This window comes from Malaclemys terrapin, chromosome 5 (assembly GCF_027887155.1).
Source record: "Malaclemys terrapin pileata isolate rMalTer1 chromosome 5, rMalTer1.hap1, whole genome shotgun sequence".
Classification (NCBI taxonomy): Eukaryota; Metazoa; Chordata; order Testudines; family Emydidae; genus Malaclemys; species Malaclemys terrapin.
In genome coordinates, this window is record NC_071509.1 from 116,449,949 (window position 1) to 116,469,818 (window position 19,870).

The 19,870-nt window shown below is 40.0% G+C and overlaps 1 protein-coding gene across 1 annotated transcript in view; it reads right to left on the bottom strand.

The window, feature by feature from the left end:
• Window positions 1-2,304: 2,304 nt before the first annotated feature.
• Window positions 2,305-19,870, bottom strand: part of ZGRF1 (zinc finger GRF-type containing 1) — a 48,810-nt gene continuing 31,244 nt past the window's right edge. The window contains exons 19-29 of the mRNA XM_054030555.1: window positions 19,387-19,501; window positions 17,830-18,086; window positions 16,404-16,563; window positions 14,803-14,880; window positions 13,986-14,133; window positions 13,338-13,465; window positions 12,313-12,436; window positions 11,608-11,784; window positions 11,321-11,455; window positions 7,703-7,964; window positions 2,305-2,453 (exon numbers count right to left, since the gene is read on the bottom strand). Of these exons, the coding sequence (XP_053886530.1) occupies window positions 2,305-2,453; window positions 7,703-7,964; window positions 11,321-11,455; window positions 11,608-11,784; window positions 12,313-12,436; window positions 13,338-13,465; window positions 13,986-14,133; window positions 14,803-14,880; window positions 16,404-16,563; window positions 17,830-18,086; window positions 19,387-19,501 (1,733 nt within the window). The remainder of the gene's footprint in view (window positions 2,454-7,702; window positions 7,965-11,320; window positions 11,456-11,607; window positions 11,785-12,312; window positions 12,437-13,337; window positions 13,466-13,985; window positions 14,134-14,802; window positions 14,881-16,403; window positions 16,564-17,829; window positions 18,087-19,386; window positions 19,502-19,870) is intronic.

Sequence of the window (19,870 nt, forward strand, 5' to 3'; positions counted from 1 at the left end):
TACCCCATAGGCAAAATCCTATATCAGGTGTCTCCAGGCATTTCTTTTGAAAGGAGGGGACCATTCACTGTAGTGTATACAGGATCATGGTTCCAAGCCAGGTACTGGACTCAAATGGTGGACAATCCCAGAGAACATCTGCAGGGGTCTTTCAATATTCCTTCCAGACTCACAGCTACACACATGAGATGCCTGATGGGGTGAGGAGCACACCAGGGGCACAGAACAACACAGGGCACTTGGAGGTCTATAGAAAGTAACCTTTAGGAGCTTCATAGCTGCCCTATGAAGGTTCCAGAGACACCTCTAGGGTGACCACATTTTGTTCCTGTCAGACAACACTACCCTGTGGCTTATCTCAACAACCAAGGGGGAAGTTGGAGCTCTTTTCTACATGTAGAAGCAATGGAGATAATGAAATGGGCACAGAAGAACATATTTTCCATAAGACAAATATACATGAAGAGAGAACAGAATCAGAAGGCAGATGGCTTAGCAGACATGCAGTCAACAGCTCAGAATGGTGTATAAATCAGGACATTGTCAACCTGATTTTACAGAAATATGACCTCTGAGATGTCAATCTGTTTGTTAGTCAGAAGAACAGAACGTCGACAATGTACTTCATACCAGGGAAGCAGATGCCAGGTCCCTGGGGACGGATGCTCTCTCACACAGATAGCCACAGGACCTGCTTTACACAGTCCCACCTCTTCTACTTCTAGGGAAGGGAATTCAGAAGATAAGGTGAGAAGCAGCAAAAGGTGATAGTTCTATCTCCATACTGGTTGAGTAGACCGGGGTTTTCTTGGCATTAGAACCCCCACTGCATCTACCAGTAAGACTGGTTATTCTTCACCTATTCTCCATCCAGGCAGTCTACTCAGACTATCTACCAAAGTGATTGGGACTCTTCTCTCTTCCAGAAAGGATTTATCAGTAAAGGCTTACTCCTTTGTCGGGACAAGATATAGCTCAAAACAAAAAACTCAAGGACCCTGCCATCTCAGCTCTTCTGGACTTTCTTCAGGATTGTATGGACAAATGACTTCAGCCACGCACCACAGTGTATCAGATGTCAGCCATAAGTAGTATCTTACATACAGGGTCCTGTGATTCCTTGGCAGGGAATCCTCAAGTATCCAGATTTCTCTGGACTATCAGATTGGTCTGACTGCAGATCTAACCAATCTTTCCTAAATGGGACCTACCACTGTTGCTGAAAGCCCTCACCCACCTTTTTGAACTATTGACATCGGTCACTCCCTTCTATTGATCCATCAAAACCTATTTCTGGTCACTATCACATCTGTTAGATGAGTTTCAGGGTATGTCTACACTACGGGATTAATCCGAATTTATATAATTCGAATTTTGGAAACAGATTGTATAAAGTCGAATGTATGCGGCCACACTAAGCACATTAATTCGGCGGTGTGCGTCCATGTACCAGGGCTAGCATCAATTTCCGGAGCGTTGCACTGTGGGTAGCTATCCCATAGCTATCCCATAGTTCCCGCAGTCTCCTCCGCCCATTGGAATTCTGGGTTGAGATCCCAATGCCTGATGGGGCCAAAAACATTGTCGCGAGTGATTCTGTGTACATCCTCCCCTGTCTCCAGGGAAGCAACGGCAGACAACCGTTTTGTGCCTTTTTCCGGGGCGAACAGTGCAGACGCCATACCACGGCAAGCATGGAGCCCGCTAAGCTCAAGAAAGCAGTAATGAACATTGTAAACACCTTGCGCATTATCATGCAGTTTATGCTGAACCAGAACCTGCAAAACCAGGCTGCGAGGAGTAGGCTACGGCAGCGCGGAGGCGAGAGTGATGAGAACATGGAATTCTATCAAACCGCGGGCCCCGGCGCTTTGGAGATCATGCTGTTAATGGAGCAGGTTATAGCCGTGGAACGCCGATTCTGGGCCCAGGAAACAAGCACAGACTGGTGGGACTGCATAGTGTTGCAGGTGTGGGATGATTCCCAGTGGCTGCGAAACTTTCGCATGCGTAAGGGCATTTTCATGGAACTTTGTGACTTGCTTTCCCCTGCCCTGAAGCGCCAGAATACCAAGATCAGAGCAGCCCTCACAGTTGAGAAGCGAGTGGCGATAACCCTGTGGAAGCTTGCAACGCCAGATAGCTACCGGTCAGTCAGGAATCAATTTGGAGTGGGCAAATCTACTGTGGGGGCTGCTGTGATGCTGGGATATAACAAAATTATATGTTACAAGTGCTTATTTATTATATTATACTATCTATTTTAAAATATTCTTTGGTGTTACATAGAAAAGTACACAATTTCTATACCTTTTCCTGCTGTGAAAGAGATTTTTTTATTTCTTTCTTTTGCTTATTCTTTTCTTCTTCTTTCTTTTTCTCCAAGTAATATTTAAGAATGTTGTTCAGTTGTTGCTCATACTGGCTTACATGTTGCAATCCATTCTCTCTTCCTAAAAGCAGTCATACAGGACAATTACATCTTATTTTGCAACATCCATCATAAAATCATATTGTCATGATGAAAATATCTAATTCCCAAAACACACCAAAAGGAAATGTTTCTCTAACCTTGAAAACTGGATTTCTGTGAGGAGCCTAACCATTATAAATCAGTGGGGCTCTTCCTCTAATGTCAACAGGCAGTTAACTAATTTAGTGGGTAGAGCTTTGGCATCCAACTCTTCTCTTGCAGCAGCTCCTACCTGAAGCACTTCCTAACATGATAACTCACTGTTTCTCAAGGTGTGCAGTGTGCCCCACATATGGATGTACAAAAGCCTACCTGAGAGTGTCAGTTGTACTTTAGAGTCTCAGTTTTCATTTAAAAAAGTCTCTGACTGTTATGGTTCCAAGGGGAACTTTAAAGACATGAGAATGGGAATATGGCCTGGTCTATGGTGCTCAGGGGTGTGAAAAATCCACATCGGAGTGCTGTAGCTATGCCAACCCAACCCCTGGAGGACACACAGCAAAATCGATGGAAGAATGTTTCAGTTGACCTAGTTACCGTCATCTAGGAGGTGATATTCCTACAGAGACAGCAAAAACCCTTTCCATTGCTGTAGGCTGCATCTACACTACCGGAGTTATGCTGGCATAGCTATCATGTTGTTATGCCACTATAGTCCCCATAGTGTAAACATGGCCTATAACTGATTCAGTAATGTCTGCCTGAGTTTGCAGAGAGCCTGAAACAATAGCTTTGAGGTGTGAACCGCCTCCTTTATTTTATTGGGACTAACTCAGTTGCCAATGATATTTCAGATGTCAACACAGAATCACAGAACTGGAAGGGACATCGAGAGGTCATCTAGTCCAGTACCCTGCACTCAAGGCAGGACGAAGTATTATCTAGACCATCCCTGACAGGTGTTTGTCCAACCTGCTCTTAAAAATCCCCAATGATGGAGATTCCACAATCTCCCTAGGCAATTTATTCCAGTGCTTAACCACTCTGACAATTAGGAAGTTTTTCCTAAAGTCCAACCTAAACCACCCTTGCTGCAATTTAAGCCCATTGCTTCTTGTCCTATCCTCAGAGGTTAAGAACAACAATTTTTTTCCCTCCTCCTTGTAACCATCTTTTATGTACTTGAAAACAGTTGTGTCCCTCTCAGTTTTCTCTTCTCCAGACTAAACAAACCCAATTTTTTTCAATCTTCCCTCATAGGTCATGTTTTCTAGACCTTTAATCATTTTTGTTGCTCTTCTCTGGACTTTCTCCAATTTGTCCACATCTTTCCTGAAATGTGGCGCCCAGAACTGGACACAATACTCTAGTTGAGGCCTAATGAGCATGGAGTAGAGCGGAAGAATTACTTCTCATGTCTTGCTTACAATACTCCTGCTAATACATCTCAGAATGATGTTTGCTTTTTTTGCAACAGCATTACACTGTTGACTCATATTTAGCTTGTGATCCACTATGACCCCCAGATCCCTTTTCGCAGTACTTCTTCCTAGGCAGTCACTTCCCATTTTGTATATGTGCAACTGATTGATTGTTCCTTCTTAAGTGGAGTACTTTACATTTGTCCTTATTGAATTTCATCCTATTTACTTCAGACCATTTCTCCAGTTTGTCCAGATCATTTTGAATTTTAATCCTATCCTCCAAAGCACTTGCAACCCCTCCCAGCTTGGTATCGTCCACAAACTTTATAAGTGTATCCCTATGTCATTATCTAAATCATTGATGAAGATATTGAACAGAACTGGACCCAGAATTGATCCCGGCAGGACCCCACTTGTTATGCCTCTCCAGCATGACTGTGAACCATTGATAACTACTCTCTGGGAACGATTTTCCAACCAGTTATGCACCCACCTTATAGTAGCTCCACCTAGGTTGTAATTCCCTAGTTTGTTTATGAGAATGTCATGCGAGATAGTATCAAAAGCCTTACTAAAGTCAAGACATACCACATCTACCACTTCCCCCCTATCCACAAGGCTTGTTACCCTGTCAAAGAAAGCTATCAGGTTGGTTTGACACAATTTGTTCTTGACAAATCCATGCTGACTGTTATTTATCACCTTATTATCTTCTAGGTGTTTGCAAATTGATTGTTTAATTATTTGCTCCATTATCTTTCTGGGTACAGAAGTTAATCTGACTGGTCTGTAATTCCCCAGGTTGTCCTTATTTCACTTTTTATAGATTGGAAAAGGGCAAATATAGTGCCAGTCTTCTGGATTGTCTCCTGTTTTCCATGACTTTTCAAAGATTATTGCTAATGGCTCAGCTATCTCCTCAGTCAGCTCCTTGAGTATTCTATGATGCATTTCATCAGGTCCTGGTGATTTGAAGACATCTAACTTGTCAAAGTAATTTTTGACTTGTTCTTTCCCTATTTTAGACTCTGATCCTACCTCATTTTCACTGGCATTCACTAAGTTAGACGTCCAATCCCCACCAACCTTCTTGGTGAAAACCGAAACAAAGAAGTCATTAAGTACCTCTGCCATTTCCACACTTTCTGTTATTGTCTTTCCCCCGTCATTGAGTAACGGGCCTACCCTGTCCTTGGTCGTCTTCTTGCTTCTAATGTATTTGTAGAATATTTTCTTGTTTCCTTTTATGTCCCTAGCTAGTTTGATCTCGTTTTGTGCCTTGGCTTTTCTAATTTTGTCCTTTTGTGCTGTTTGTTTATATTCATCCTTTGTAATTTGACCGAGTTTCCACTTTTTGTAGGACTCTTTTTTGAGTTTTAGATCATGGAAGATCTCCTGGTTAAGTCAGGATGGTCTCTTGCCATACTTCCTATCTTTCCTACGCAGTGGAATAGTTTGCTCTTGTGCCCTTAATAAAGTCTCTTTGAAAATCTGCCAACTGTCTTCATTTATCTTTAAATATTTCACAGCTCAAAACATGTAAGAAAGGAGGGGAAGTATAATAAAGACCTACAACAGTGTTTCCCAAAGTGTATATGTTGTAGGAAGGAGGGACCTGTGAAGGATTAGCCAAGAGGATGCAGAAGATATATTCATTAAGATGTATAGCCCCTTAACAACAAAAATGAGTCGCAGGAGGAAAGTCTGACCCAGGGAGCCCTTGATGCTAATTGGCAGAGGGCACACAGGGTGCCAAGGGCTTTATAAGAATCCCCTGGATTCAATAGCTGCATAATTGTTCACCAAAGGGTGGCATGTGAGGTCTCCACTGGTCATCATAATCACTGTGAAATGTATGTATAGATAATATTTTAGGTGTTATGTGTCTATATAGAAAATTATGTTCTTAAAGTCTTAGAGTTAAGGCAGCTCACAGGAGATTACAAATTTCAGAAATGTTCCATTCAGGTAGGACACCTATCTCCCTGGCTGGCCATTTGTATATTGTCTGCCTCACACTGCCTTCCTATTTGGATACTGAGCCAGGTTCAAACTGAAAGACATCAAAATGTACAAGAGAGGAAATCTAAAGGAATAAATAGGAGGGGGGTGTCCTGTTTATGAATAAAGACAAAGAATTGGTCTGGTACATCTTGGAGGGCAGAGAGATCCACTTGATCCTTCAGCGAGGTGGCAAACAGAGTGTTTGTGTCTGATGAAAGGAGAGTTACAGCCAGGCTGGCTGTAAAGGGCTGCAAGGATTTTGGGTGAGTAATATTCTCATATCTTGAGAGCATCTTGTCAATTAAGTGTAGGCTTTAGAATGCATGTTACTATTTTATATGTAACCACTTTTTCCCAATACTTCTACTTGTTACTCTATGTCTTGTTAAATAAACAAACTAGATTTCATTGTAATGTTGGCAGGCAGCCGAAGACTATCCCTGACAAAGGGGGGAACGCACTGCTGGCACAGAGCTGGAACAGCTAGTTCTGCAGCATCTACTCATCATCCCTTGTTGCAGGGTGAGGTGAAACGAACAGTATTCCACTTGCTCCTCAGATGGTGTTGAACGGTCGCAGTCACATGAAGGGCATCCATCCAATCCAAAATTTGGAAGCAGCAGAACATCACTGAGCTGGCAAGAAATATTCTCACCAAGGAGTTGAGGGTTTCCCCAAAAACTATCCATTAGCTTCCAGAAACAAGGATCATTTAGGGAAGTGGAACCCTTAGCCACCAAGGTGGCTTTGTGACTCAGGTGAATATTCACTAGAATCCCAGATATTTCTGGGATAGCCTTTAGATTGCTTTAGGGATTGAAATTTTGGCATTTGACTTCTCCCAGAATTCCTTTGATTTATTCCATATATTCCTGGAGAGGGGAAACACTCTCTAGATTTTTCCCTCTGGATGTAATCACTTCCTGGGCACCTGGTCCATGGTGTCTTTCATAGAGCGATCCAGGCCAGAAAAAAATGCTTTTATCTACCAGAACTTCTGATTCCTCTGTGACAAACTGTCTTACAGTCTCCATGTCCACAGGAGGGTGGGGCTCCTTCTTTATGACCCTCTTCCTCTGTCCCCCTCCCCCCCACAAGGAACTGGAGTAGACTCTTGGGTAGGAAGCTCCCTTTTCATTACTAATTCCCTGACTGTAGATTTTGAAAAAAAGTTTTAGAGGGAAGACGGGGAATATAACCAAAGAGGAAAGCTGCAAGTTCTAGCTCTAATTATGCTGCTTGTTGTGTTGGAGTGGAGAAGAGCTTTAGTTGCCAAAAGGAGAGATTTCAGTGAGTAAGGGAGGGAAGATGGACAAGTGTAAGTCCCTGTATTGATAAGAGAGAGCTGAGAGGAGGGACTGATGGCTGAAAGGTCAAATTCAAGAGGTGGACGGGGCTGAGGTTTGAACTGCAGGGTCTGTAAGGACTTCAGGCCCCTACCCATATTATACCTTGTGCTGGGTTTCAGCTGTACATCCATAGGCTATGAGGGTTGCCTGGCACTGGGCTGTTTGGTGGACCTCACTTCTTGACGATTTCACTTCCTCTTTTCACCTGACTTGACGAGTGATCTGATTGTTATAGGGGTAGAGAAGACCAATGAGAAGATGGGAGCTGCTTCATTAGAGGAGCTGGCTGTTAATACTCTTTTTTTTAACTTGTTGGCTCCCTGATGATATCAGGAAAAGAAAGAGCAGCCTCATACTCGCACGCTGATTACAGGCTGCTAAGCACCAGTAACTGTTTGCAGATAAGCTATAGGGTAGACATTTAAATAAGATGCAATATAGTTTTATTACAGCCAGAAAAAAACCTATTCCAAATAGGAGGTGATTTTAAAATAAAAAATATTAATTTTTACCTTCACAGTGGTGAATTACGCGTCCCCATAGTTTGTTCTTACTCAAGCAGGCTAGATTTCCCACAATCAACAAATGCCTTTTTCCTCTTGTCAGAGCCACATTCATTCTCTTTTCTGAGTCTATGAACCCAACTTGTCTTGTTCTCACACATGACAAAACAATGATTTCCTTTTCTGCTCCTTGGAATGCATCTACAGTAGACACTTGGACAGCTTTAATCTCAAGAGCATCCAAGTGGACAGCACTAAGTAAATTAGAAATCTGTGGACAAATGAAGATGGTGGAGAGTCATTGGTTTCTAAATATACTAGTTACATAGTCACACTCACTCATATCTCCAATAAAAATACATTAAACAGACTAGCAACTCTGTTGATTATATATTACAGGAGTACCTCCATCAAGTGTAAACACAAAATTTTGCACTGAGTCTATCCCTGACACAACATCCATACATCTAATGAGGGACAGCGTTCCTTCCTGGCAACCGGAGAGCCCTACATAAGACTTTGTGAGGACAGAGTGACAGGTACATATGACATACAAATCCTCATTTGCTAAATAGAGAGTATCATGTTAGACACAATGATTCCATTCCTGGCATACACATCAATTCACAATGGGCTTCCCATCCATTAATTAAAATTAGAGAGGTTCTGATGTATTATCAGTCAGTTTTCTATAACCCTGATTATGCTGGGCAGTGGGAATGAACCAAACTTCTGAGACAGTGAATCTCAGCTGTATGAATTAACACAATCCTTCTGATTTGTCTATTAGCAAAGTTATGCAAATTGCTGTAAATGTGTTTAACAGCAAAGTAAATGCAAACTTTGATCTATCTATGATCAAATGTTGTTTAGCGCTCCTTCTTCACTTTTGAGTCCACCAGGAAATAATCCAGATTGCTCAGTTCAAAGGAAGACTGTTTATCACAAGATTTGTTCTTTTGGAAGAAACAGAACTATATACACATTAACAATTTTTAATAAAGAATAGAAACTTAAATTATGAAGAAAAATGCTTTATTGCAACTTCTTAAGGACAGCCATACAGGGTCAGTATCCTGTCCTCTGAGATTGGCCAGTGCAAGCTGCTTTAGAGGGACTGAACCGAACAGGGCAATTTCAGTTGTCCAGTCCCAGCTTCTGGCAGGTGAAGGTTTAGGAACACTCAGAGCATGGGGTTGGGTACCTGAACATCTTAGCTAATAGCCACTGATGAACCTATCCTCCATGAAATTTTCTAATTCTTTTTTGATCCCAGTTATACTTGTGGCCATCACAACATCCCCGGCAATAAAGTTCCACAGGCTGACTGTGCGAAGAAGTATTTCCCTTTGTTTTAAACCTACTGTTTATTAATTTAATCAAGTGATTCCCAGTTGTAGTGTTATATGAAGGGGTAAATAACACTTTCCTGTAACTTTCTCCACACCATTCATGATTTTATAGACCTCTATCACTTCCTCCCTTTGTCGTCTCTTTTCTAAGTTGAACAGTCAGTCTTTTAAATCTCTCCTCATAGGAAAGCTGTTCCATACCTCTAATCACTTTTGTTGCCCTTTTCTGTACTTGTTCCAATTCTAATGTCTCTTTTTAATGAGACAAGGTGACCAGAACTGCACACTGTATTCAAGGTGTGGGCGTACAATGGATTTAGATATTGGTATCATGATATTTTCTGTTTTATTACCTATCCCTTTCATAATGGTTTCTAGCATTGTTAGCTTTTTTAAAGGCTGCTGCACACTGAACAGATGTTTTCAGAGAACTATCCACAATGACTCCAAGATCTCTTTCTTGAGCTAATTTAGACCCCATCATTTTGTATGCATAGTTGGATTATTTTTTCCAATGTAAATTACTTTGCACTTATCAACATTAATTCCATCTGCCATTTTGTTGCCCAGTCACTCAGTGTCATGAGATCCCTTTGTAACTCTTTGCAGTCTTTTTGGACTTAACAGTTTTGAGTAGTTTTGTATTCTCTGAAAATTTTGCCACCTCATTGTTCATCCCATTTTCCAGATCATTTATTAATATGTTGAATAGCACAGGTCCCAGTACAGATCCTTGGGGGAACCCTTCTATTTACCTCTCTCCACTGTGAAAACTGACAATTTATTCCTCCCCTTTGTTTCCTACCTTTTAACCAGTTATTGATCTATGACAGGACCTTCCCTCTTATCCCATGACTGCTTAGTTTGCTTAAGAGCCTTTGGTGAGGGGCCTTGACAAAGGTTTTCTGTATATTATATCAACTGGATCACCATTGCCCACATGCTTGTTGACATACTAAAATAATTCTAATAGACTGAGGCATAATTTCCCTTTAGAAAAGCAGTGTTGACTTTTTCCCAACATACTGTGGTCATCTGTCTGTCTAATAATTCTGTTCTTTACTATAATTTTAACCACATTTGCCTGGTACTGAAATTAGGCTTACCAGCCTGTCATGCTTACCAGCCTCTGGAGCCAGTTTTAAACATCACCATTATATTAGTCATTCTGCAATTTCATATTTGAGTTCCTTCAGAACTCTTGGGTGATTACCATCTGTTTCTGGTGATTTATTACTGGTGAATTTATCAATTTGTTCCAAAACCTCCTCTATTGACTCCTCAATCTGGGACAGTTCCTCAGATTTGTCACCTAAAAAGAATGGCTCTGGTGTGTGAATCTCCCCCACATCCTCTGCAGTGAAGACTCATGCAAAGAATTCAATTAGCTTCTCCACAAGTTTTCCTTGAGTGCTCCTTTAGCATCTCAATCATCCAGTGGCCCCCATTGACTGTTTAGCAGGCTTCTAATGTACTTTAGGACTAAATCAAAAAAATTGCCTCTTCCCTTGTGGCCTTCAGGACAAGCTGTTCCAAGAAGCACTCATTTATGTTGTCTAGAAATTCTATCTCTGCATCCATTCCTGAGACAACATACCCAGTCAATATGAGGATAGTTGAAAATCCTAATTATTTCTGAGTTTTCTGCCGTTGTAGCCTCTCTAATCTCCCTCAGCATTTCACCATCCTGGTCAGGTGATTAGTAGTATATTCCGACTGTTATACTCTTATTGTTCAAACATGGAATTCCTATCCATAGAGATTCTATGGTGTAGTTTGATTTGTTGATTTTATTATTATATTTGAATTAATGCTTTCTTTCACTTATAGTCAGGGCCAGCTCTACCATTTTTGCTGCCCCAAGCGCAAAAAAAAAAAAAAAAGCCGCTCAGACTGTGCCGCCCCAAGAATGGACAGAATGCCGCCCCAGGCACGTGCTTCCTCCACTGGTGCCTGGAGCCGGCCCTGCGTATAGTGCAACTCCCCTATGTGCAAAACCTACTCTGTCATTCCTATATATTTTGTCGCATGCTATTACTGTGTGCCAGTGATTCTCCTCATTCCACAAAGTTTCTGTGATGCCTTTTATATTAATATTCTCATTTACTGCCAGGCACTCTAGATCACCGATCTTAGTATTTAAACTTCTAGCATTTCTATATAAGCACTTGTACATTTTGTCAATATTCAGTTGCTTGCCTTCATGTATTACATTTAAATGGGACTCATTTATGGTTGACTGGTCATCACATCTTGTGAAAAGTATAGTACATACCTTATACATCTGTGACTTATATAGTGTAATCACCCCAATCATGGATCCCTCTATTCCACTCGCAATCAGAGACTGGATAAGCTTGATTATAAAATAAACTTCTGCCATATTATAAAAGCTATTATCTTTTTCAATCTGGAGATGGGAAAGAGATTTCAAATTATGCTCTGCTGAAAGGCTATTTAAAAAAAACATTTAGCCATCCAACGATAATGCAAAAACTCTAACAAGTAAAATCCCAAACCAAGATATCTATTGACTATTATAGAAGTTATTTAAAAACCTACCTGCTCTGTCCCATTAACATTAAAGAAACATAGTGTTGGAAGCCAATCCAATAGAGGACTTCTGTCCATCTCTGAAATGCCATCCAACAGATTTCCTTCATAGAACAGGTCATTGACTACAGCACTAATAGCAGGGTGACAGCGATACTGTGTCCTAAGAAAGACTGCATCGTGTCCCTACAGAAATGCAACATTAAAAAAAAATGAAGAAAATGTAAATAGTTGCTAATCACTTTCCAATACATTGCTGGGAAATTGCTTAATAATTTATATCAATTAAGAAACTAATAGAAAAGATATATTTAGATCAGTGGTCCCCAAACTTTTTTGTTCACTTCCGCCCCCCCCCCCCACTTACTTATCTGGTCTGTGTCCCCCCCAGAAGCCAGAGTTGGGAGTCGGGGCCAGAGCTGTGATGGGGAGCCAGGGCCTGGAGCAGGACCAGGGCCACGGCGGGGCCAGAGCTGGGGGCAGAGCGGAGCTGGTGGCGAATTGAGGGGTTCAATTACTGATAAGCAATACTTAGAAAAAAAATCTGGACAAAACAACTTAAAAAAATCACTCTCCTAAAATAACATTTACACTAAGATGCATTTAGATTAACTACCTCAGAGAACACAGGAGTGAAATCCCGGCACCACTAAATTCAATAGGGCCTGGATTTCATCCCATATCTTTTTAAAAGATGTGTTTAGCAGCACATACCATCAAGCAAAGCCGGTCAAAGAGAGTCTGCTCCAATCCATTATTATGAGCACCTTCAGACCCTTGAATAGTTGGTGGAAGCTGCCTAGGGTCTCCAACTAGAATCAGCTTTTCACACTCAAACCTGCAATCAGTATTCCAATGAAAATCCAAAACACAAATTCTAATTGTTATAAGTACTGTAATTAATTCATTTTTTACAATGTGGTTCTCTTTATAATTAGCAGTTTGCTTTGTACTGGTTTCCTCTTCTATTAACACCTTGTGACAGAGTGAACTGTCAAATGTGGGGAGAAAAAAAACAAAAAAAAAACCCCAATCCCACAAACAGGTGACGCCAATTAACCTCTTAGGGGCTGCTAAGAGTGGGAGGAGTCTGGGCCTATATAAGTCAGACCTAGCACCTTCCAAGGGAAGGAGAGGCAACATCCAAGAAGACTGGGACGCTGAAGGAGTGCCAACGTGGCAAAACAGTGCCAGAAAGGGGAAGGAGAAGAAAACAAAATCACCTGGGGGAAAATGTTCTCAGTTTAGGAAAAGTTGGGCCTAGGCTGGGGCTTGCCTCCCTAGGAAACCTTGGACTTGCCTGAGAGGTAAGATAATTTATGAAAGACGTTGATTGTAGATGATGGTAAACTCAATAGTGATATAGACCCCTTTTAAAGGTACTCCAACATTCTCTCTAGTATCCTTTTTCTTCCCCCACCTCTTCTGTGATGGTGAGATCATCCTGGCCCCCCAGGCAATGGCTTGGTGTCATGTGGAATTTGGAGCTTAGCTGGAAGGCCAAGTCATATTCATGATGAACTCCCTGGAGCTTTTAAGAATCCACCAATTCACATCCCTCCTTTGTCAACTGAATTAAATAGGTGTCCGCTAAATGCATAGTAGTCCAGAATTTGTCTTTTCTCTTTATATGAGTAATTAATTATGTTCTTAAAATACTGAAGTGTGATTGTTAATTAAAGTTGTCACTATTCACTAAAGGTCATCGCTAAACAGAAATGTAAACCGTTGATTTGTACCTTGCAATGGGAAGAAGAGAAACAGGTTCTGTCATCTGACTGCACTCATCCAGCACCACCACAGGAAACTTAAAGTTATTCATGGAAGGGAATGGGCAGGCAGCACAGGTTGCTCCAACCACTCTCACCTTTGGGGAGGTGGGGGGGGGGGAAAGAGATTTAATAACCTACACAAATACATTGCTACCACTTCCATGATAGCATAAGTTACATAATTAAATTTCTATCTATCTATCTAGGCATTTCTAGTGTACCCATCACTGTGGTATGCAGATACCAAAGACTGAATTTCAACTTCTACTCTAACATCTCCTCGTACACACACTTCTTCAAAGCTGCGTTAACACTTTTGCCCCCTCCCACACAGGTAAATCTTTTATATTACATTTAAGGTTCCAGAGGACATCTCTCATCTTGTGATTCCTTTTCTTCAATACATTTAAAGTAGAACTCAGTCATACAAGCTTCATTTACTAAAGTATATTGGGGAAAAAACTTGTCAGGGTCTAGGGTATATCTCATTCTACACCAGTAAAAGCTTTGACAGCATCAGACATCAGAGGGGACTGCCAGTTTATCCATGCTTGACCTCTCAAGTAAAGATTTTTAAAATGTTTATGCTCTCTTCTTTCAATCACTGTTTAGTACCTGTTGCAGAATAGCTTTATTGGTTCCCAGCTTATGATGTTCAATACTCTTCCTCACATATATTTTTTCTGCCGGAGTTAAATCTTTTTTCATCAGGGCAAGCAGTTCTTTTAATTGTTCATTTTCACTTCCAGAGCCAGCATGTAAGCTTTAAAAATATTTTGAAATGAGTTATGAATAATGACTATAACTGCTTTTAGCACTCAAATGCAGGAAGTATATAAAAATAGTTCTATTCACAACTTCAGTGTGACTGATTTAGTTAATGTTTGTAAATCTTCACAATATCCATGTGAGATAGGTAAGATTCTCTCCATTGTATAATGGAAGACACAACCAATAAGTCATGAGTGCCCAAAGCCACATAGCAAGTCAGCTGCAGTCTGGATTAGAATTGAGGAGTTCATTTTTCATTCTTATGCAGGTATGTTTATAAATGATATCTGTGTGACACTCAGCTGGCGATTCTGAGTAATTGAACAGTTTTCAAAGCTCTTTTCAGTTCATGCTATGCTTTAATTTAAATTGCACAGAAAATGCTATCTAGATCACTTCTGCTTAAATCATACCAACTTTTAAACAGATGTCTAAAACCCAAACCATTTTAGATTAATACCGCCATATAAGACTGTTTGATTACAAACTATGAGCCATTACAACTATTACATTTTCTGTAAAATCAACTGCTCTGCAAGAAATATTGAAAAACACAATAAAATCGTATTTCCATAGCCTTCACAGCCATTGCCTTACAGTACCACTTACTACTCTCAATTGTGTGATCTATTCAGTCCTCTGAAGATCTTAAGCCTTTTACCTGTAAGGAAGAACTGGCTTGGCAATTTTTCTAACACTTCCAACTCTGATAAAGTCCTCAAATCCAAGTTCTAGTAGACTTTGAAAAAAGATGCAAGACATTTATTGTAGAAATAGAACAAAATGCAAAACTTGCATGGAAAATGACTGCTCTTAAGAGTGACAGATAATCAAAACACTGATTAACACAAACTTTTTTACAGCCGATTTATCATGGGAAGTAACGCCATGAACTACAAAACATGCATTGTTCATTTATTTTGACAAGAGTAGATTAATTTAATTATATTTCTCACAGTGCTTGATACTTTTATAATAGTCCTCCCAAAAGCACTCCTCACCTGCATCCTGTTGCCTTCTCCTTATCTCTCCTTTCATCCCCATCACTTGCTCCCACAAGCTGCACCAAACCTTCATCTCTCCAACTTCCTTCCCATCCTGGCTCCTCTTGTTGATCTCTCAATCCTACACTCATGCTCACTTCCTTCTAATACTCATCCCTGCTGCTGATGTTTCTTTTTAACCCTGTCCCCTTTTATTTCTGCTTGTTCTCCTCTTGTCTTCACACCTACCACCTAACGATTCTATTCTCCCTCTTCCTCCCAACTCTTCTACTCCCCTCTGAGGAGCACTTGCTCCACTTAGCAAGAACACTAACTTGGTAGACAAACTCTCAATATTCTGCTACCTATGTATGTTTGTCATCACAAAACCTGGCTGTTTTCCTGTGTCCGTATCTGCCCTCTCCTGCAGTGACTTTGCCTTCTCACACACTTTGTGTGCTAGATGCTGCTGCTCTTTTCTTTCTATAGTTTCCAGCCCCACTCTCTCACACAGTCACTTCCTTTGAAGTGTGTTGTCTAACTTCCCCACCTTACTTTGGGTTGCAGTCAATCATTCTTCTAAGGTACTTTCTCCTTTGACTCTGGCTGGTTTTCCCTTCTCCACAGTCCCCTTGTCTTATTCTTAGTGACTTTTATTCTCATACTGACTTCCCCCTCACCCTCTTATCTGAAAGCCTCTTGCTGCTCCCACTTCCTGCTGATTTGGTCACTCATTTGACCTAGTGTTCACCATGAATTGTTTACACTCTAGCTTTTCCCATCTCCAAATCACCTCTCATCTTTCAGCATCACTCCCACTGCCTCGAGATTCCCAATCCATTAGCCACTCTGGGCCAATAATAAAGGCACAGTGCTTCCTGAAGCTCCCTGAGCACAGGGGAGCATAAGGTATGGCTGCTGTGCCACACCTGAAGAGGGTGCGTGCAATGTGCCTCTCCTCCATGACTGACCAAGTCTGCTGGAGGTTAGTTTAAACTTAGCTTTGCACAGTTAACACTGCTGAACTTACAAAGTCCTTGAGCTCAAGTGAGCTGCTATATGGAGAAGGGGGAGGAGCAAGAGCCATTACAAGAGAAGGACACAATCTAGCCCAAAGGGTTTATACCGGAAAAAGTAACACAATTAAGTCTAACAGGGCAAATGTGCCACTATAATAAACACACACAAACAAACAAACATACACACAACAAAAAGAAATGTCATTTGCTACCTATGTAGCAAAAAGAGTCTATAATCTTTTTAATTCAATGTTACTTACCCAAGAAGTACCCTGTCAACAGCAACATTAGTGGAAGAAGCAATCAGAAGTTTCCATGGGGTTGGTCTTGAGCCTTCAGCTGCTTCACTGCTTTCAAATAACTGTACCAGGAACAAGACCACAACAGACAGCAAATAGCTCTTTCCAGCTCCAAAAACACCTAGTATTTTGGGAGAAAATCCGAGGTTACAAATGAATTATTTCAAGGAAACATCATTTAATTTTTATTGAAATTAGTTCTTGAAGTATTATGGCTTGATTTTTCTCTCAGTACTTCCTGGGGAAGCAGACAGCTACATGAGCAACCAGTAGGTGTGGGGAATCTCGTAGGCCTACATTTTGCATTAATTTTCTGGAATGTTTAGAAAAAGAGAAGGCTTGACAGTTGCTAAGGCAGGAATCCCCTCAAAAGCAAATGCAAAGTGATTGTCCACAAGGTGTGTATTATGCCCCGAAGGGACAGTAGGCAGACGTTTAGAAAGGAGAAGAGAACTGTGACACGAGTTACTCTACAAATGGAATAATAAATTATAAACAGATGCAGGTGCTGACAGCATAACAAAGTTTTAAAAATAGTCCGCTTGATCCAAAGTACTACTGATAACATTATTATAAATGTTGTTTATTTTAATAGGACCCAAGACTAAGATATGTACCTCCCAATACAGATTAAAAATAAGATCTCTGAACTAAGGAGTTTACAAACTATGTTTGGATACAATGCAGTAAGAGGGCAAAAAGACAGTAGGGAAGAATAGAAGATCAAGGACAAAGCTATCAGCAAGCAGATTCTGTGGTTATTTAGCAAAGCCAGTGTATAGCACGATGGAGCAAAAAGCCCTTTTTATATTAGATAAATTGATAGAATGAATAAGCAAAAGAAACAAATCCCGACTCTGCAATTGGATCCGCTAACATGGAACCCAGAGTTCATGTAGAGTCCTACGGAACTTAGTGAGATGCTGCAAGGGCACAGGCGACTGTGCTGCTGATCCTGAAGTGGAATCAAAGCCTTAATCAGCATGTTTCCTGTAGGCCTCATGGAAGAAGTGGATCTTCAAGAAAGATTTGCAAGAGAAGAGGGCAGTAGTTTTACGAACCAGCTGAAGAAAGACATTCTATGTGTAGGGGCTTCCATTAACTTCCATTTGGTTCAGTTTGAAATTAACCAGCATTAAACTGGGCATGAGGATATCCTTCACTATAGGGTACTCCAAATGGAGTGGAACCTATAATATCTGTACAATCTATTATGTCAGGATTTAAAGAATTTAGACCTGAATATTCCACTAACAATAGCATCACATCAACTTGTATTCTTACACAGATCAAGTCATCTAGCATCTCTTTGGGTGCTTGTGTGTATAGTACAGGGGCTCAAAGGATCAGTCAATAAAAATAAGGGCTGTTTTTATTTGCTTTTTACCATGTATGACTGTGATAGGGAAGGCCTGCTGTTTTTCCATTTGTACATCATTTTCAGGTAATGCCACCATCTGAGCTATTTGAATCAGTGCTGAAGCTTGATCTGTGTTTAGCTGGAATCTCTGGATCATCTTTCTGGCCAATCCTAGTGTTACTTCTGGACTGAGAAGTCCACACATCATTGTGCTCTTGGTATTTAACGCTGGCGGAATAAATTTTCTTTTATTGACTCTGTTAGCATGTTCGGCTCTGAAAGGCCTAAGAAAAACACAAGAGTTGACAGATCAGTAAATTCAGACCATTTTCAACTAAATGCATCAATACATAACTTATAATACATGATTTTAGGTGTGCATGCATACATGTAAAATTACTTTGATTTCCTCCCCTTAGAACAGCAAGTCAAAACTAAAGTACACTTTCAACAGATTTTCAAGTAAAAAAGGAGGAAATATTTTCACTTTCATTGCTGTATATTTAAATTCTATCCCAAATTCATGCATTATTTTTCTTAACTTTCTTCTATTTTGAAATATAGTAAATCTTTATATGGCTACCAAATATTTTCATATTCTGTTACAAATATTCTAAATATCAATTTGGTTTAAAAAACCCACTGTCTTTTTTTTTTTTTTTTTTAAATAAACCATACCCTCACTGCTTATTTGGGCCAAAGATTTTCTGTTTGCTAAACATAATCTCACTAAATTTTAAAAGTTACTGGTATGCTTATCAATACAAACCACCTCATGAATCTTAGGGTTATGCTGTTAGATTGGCTCTCTTCTCTCCCTTCCCCCCCGCCTCTTTTCCCACCAGGGAAAATATTATCTAATCTTCCTGTGATTTCTTAGTCCTGCATGTTTTTCTGACACTTCTCTTGAGTGAAGGATAGAGTTATCTGAAGTTTGTGGCATACAAGTTTGCATATCTATGCATTTGTATTGTACATGTGGTTTATAAGTTTATTATCAGTGGTCTATATTTCCATATGGTTAAACAAGTCGTCATACATGTGAATGATAACTTTAATGAGATCATTGCAATTGTCTTATACACTGAACAAACTACCTTGTGACTACTCAGAACATTTTTTACCCTTGGCATGAATTTGTTCCTATGTTACAAATGTAGGGAGGAAATACTGGAAAATTCATTCACGGAATATAAAGGTTGTTTCCATTAAATTAGTATGGTTACTGACTTTGACATTAAACTTGTATTATAAAGTTTCATAACCCAGTGATCATTAGAAGTCTAATATGAATCTCCAAGTTATAAAGAGTGGGGGCACAGGTGAATGTAAATCTAAACAAATTCTTCAACTCCTTGAATGAAATTTAAGCAAGGAATTACTTGCATCATAAATTAATGAAAACTGAAGTGTGACATTAGGTGCAACTATACATGATTTATAATGCCACATTTTCCAGCTTTTTTTTCATACCTACTTTTTGTCCAGAAAACACAAATTAAAGCTTGTTTGTTCCTTTTGCATCTATTCACTTATAAAACACACATGAGACAGTGTGCACGCACAGTGGTTACTTATACTTGCATTTTTAGTAGGTACTTCATTAGTGGTACAGTAGCTGGATTGAAGTACTCCAGCATATTTCTCAAAGTTGTGAGCTCAGTGCTAGCATTACAAACCAGCAAGGCATGAACAATCACTGGAAAGATTACAAAGGAAGTTACAAAGTATAATCAGCCACAGAAAAACAGTCTCGTAATTCATTTCTAATGCTGCGTAAATAACTTTCCCTGCTGTAATAGAAGCCAAACTGATTACTTTACAATGTCTAACCTATGATTCTAGAGCAAAAGATCAATGAGAATTTCCTTTAAGCCCATTATTTTGAGGGATTTCTAGCTCTGGCATGAAAATCCTTCAAGGATGGAAACCTAGATTCAAAATCTCAGCATTTCCTCTAATATTTTAAGGAAACTATTTCATTGGCTATGGAGTTTAGGAGATTAACTTTTAAAAAGTTCATTATTCATCAATAGACTAGCTTCATTTCCATTTTGCAAAAATGTCT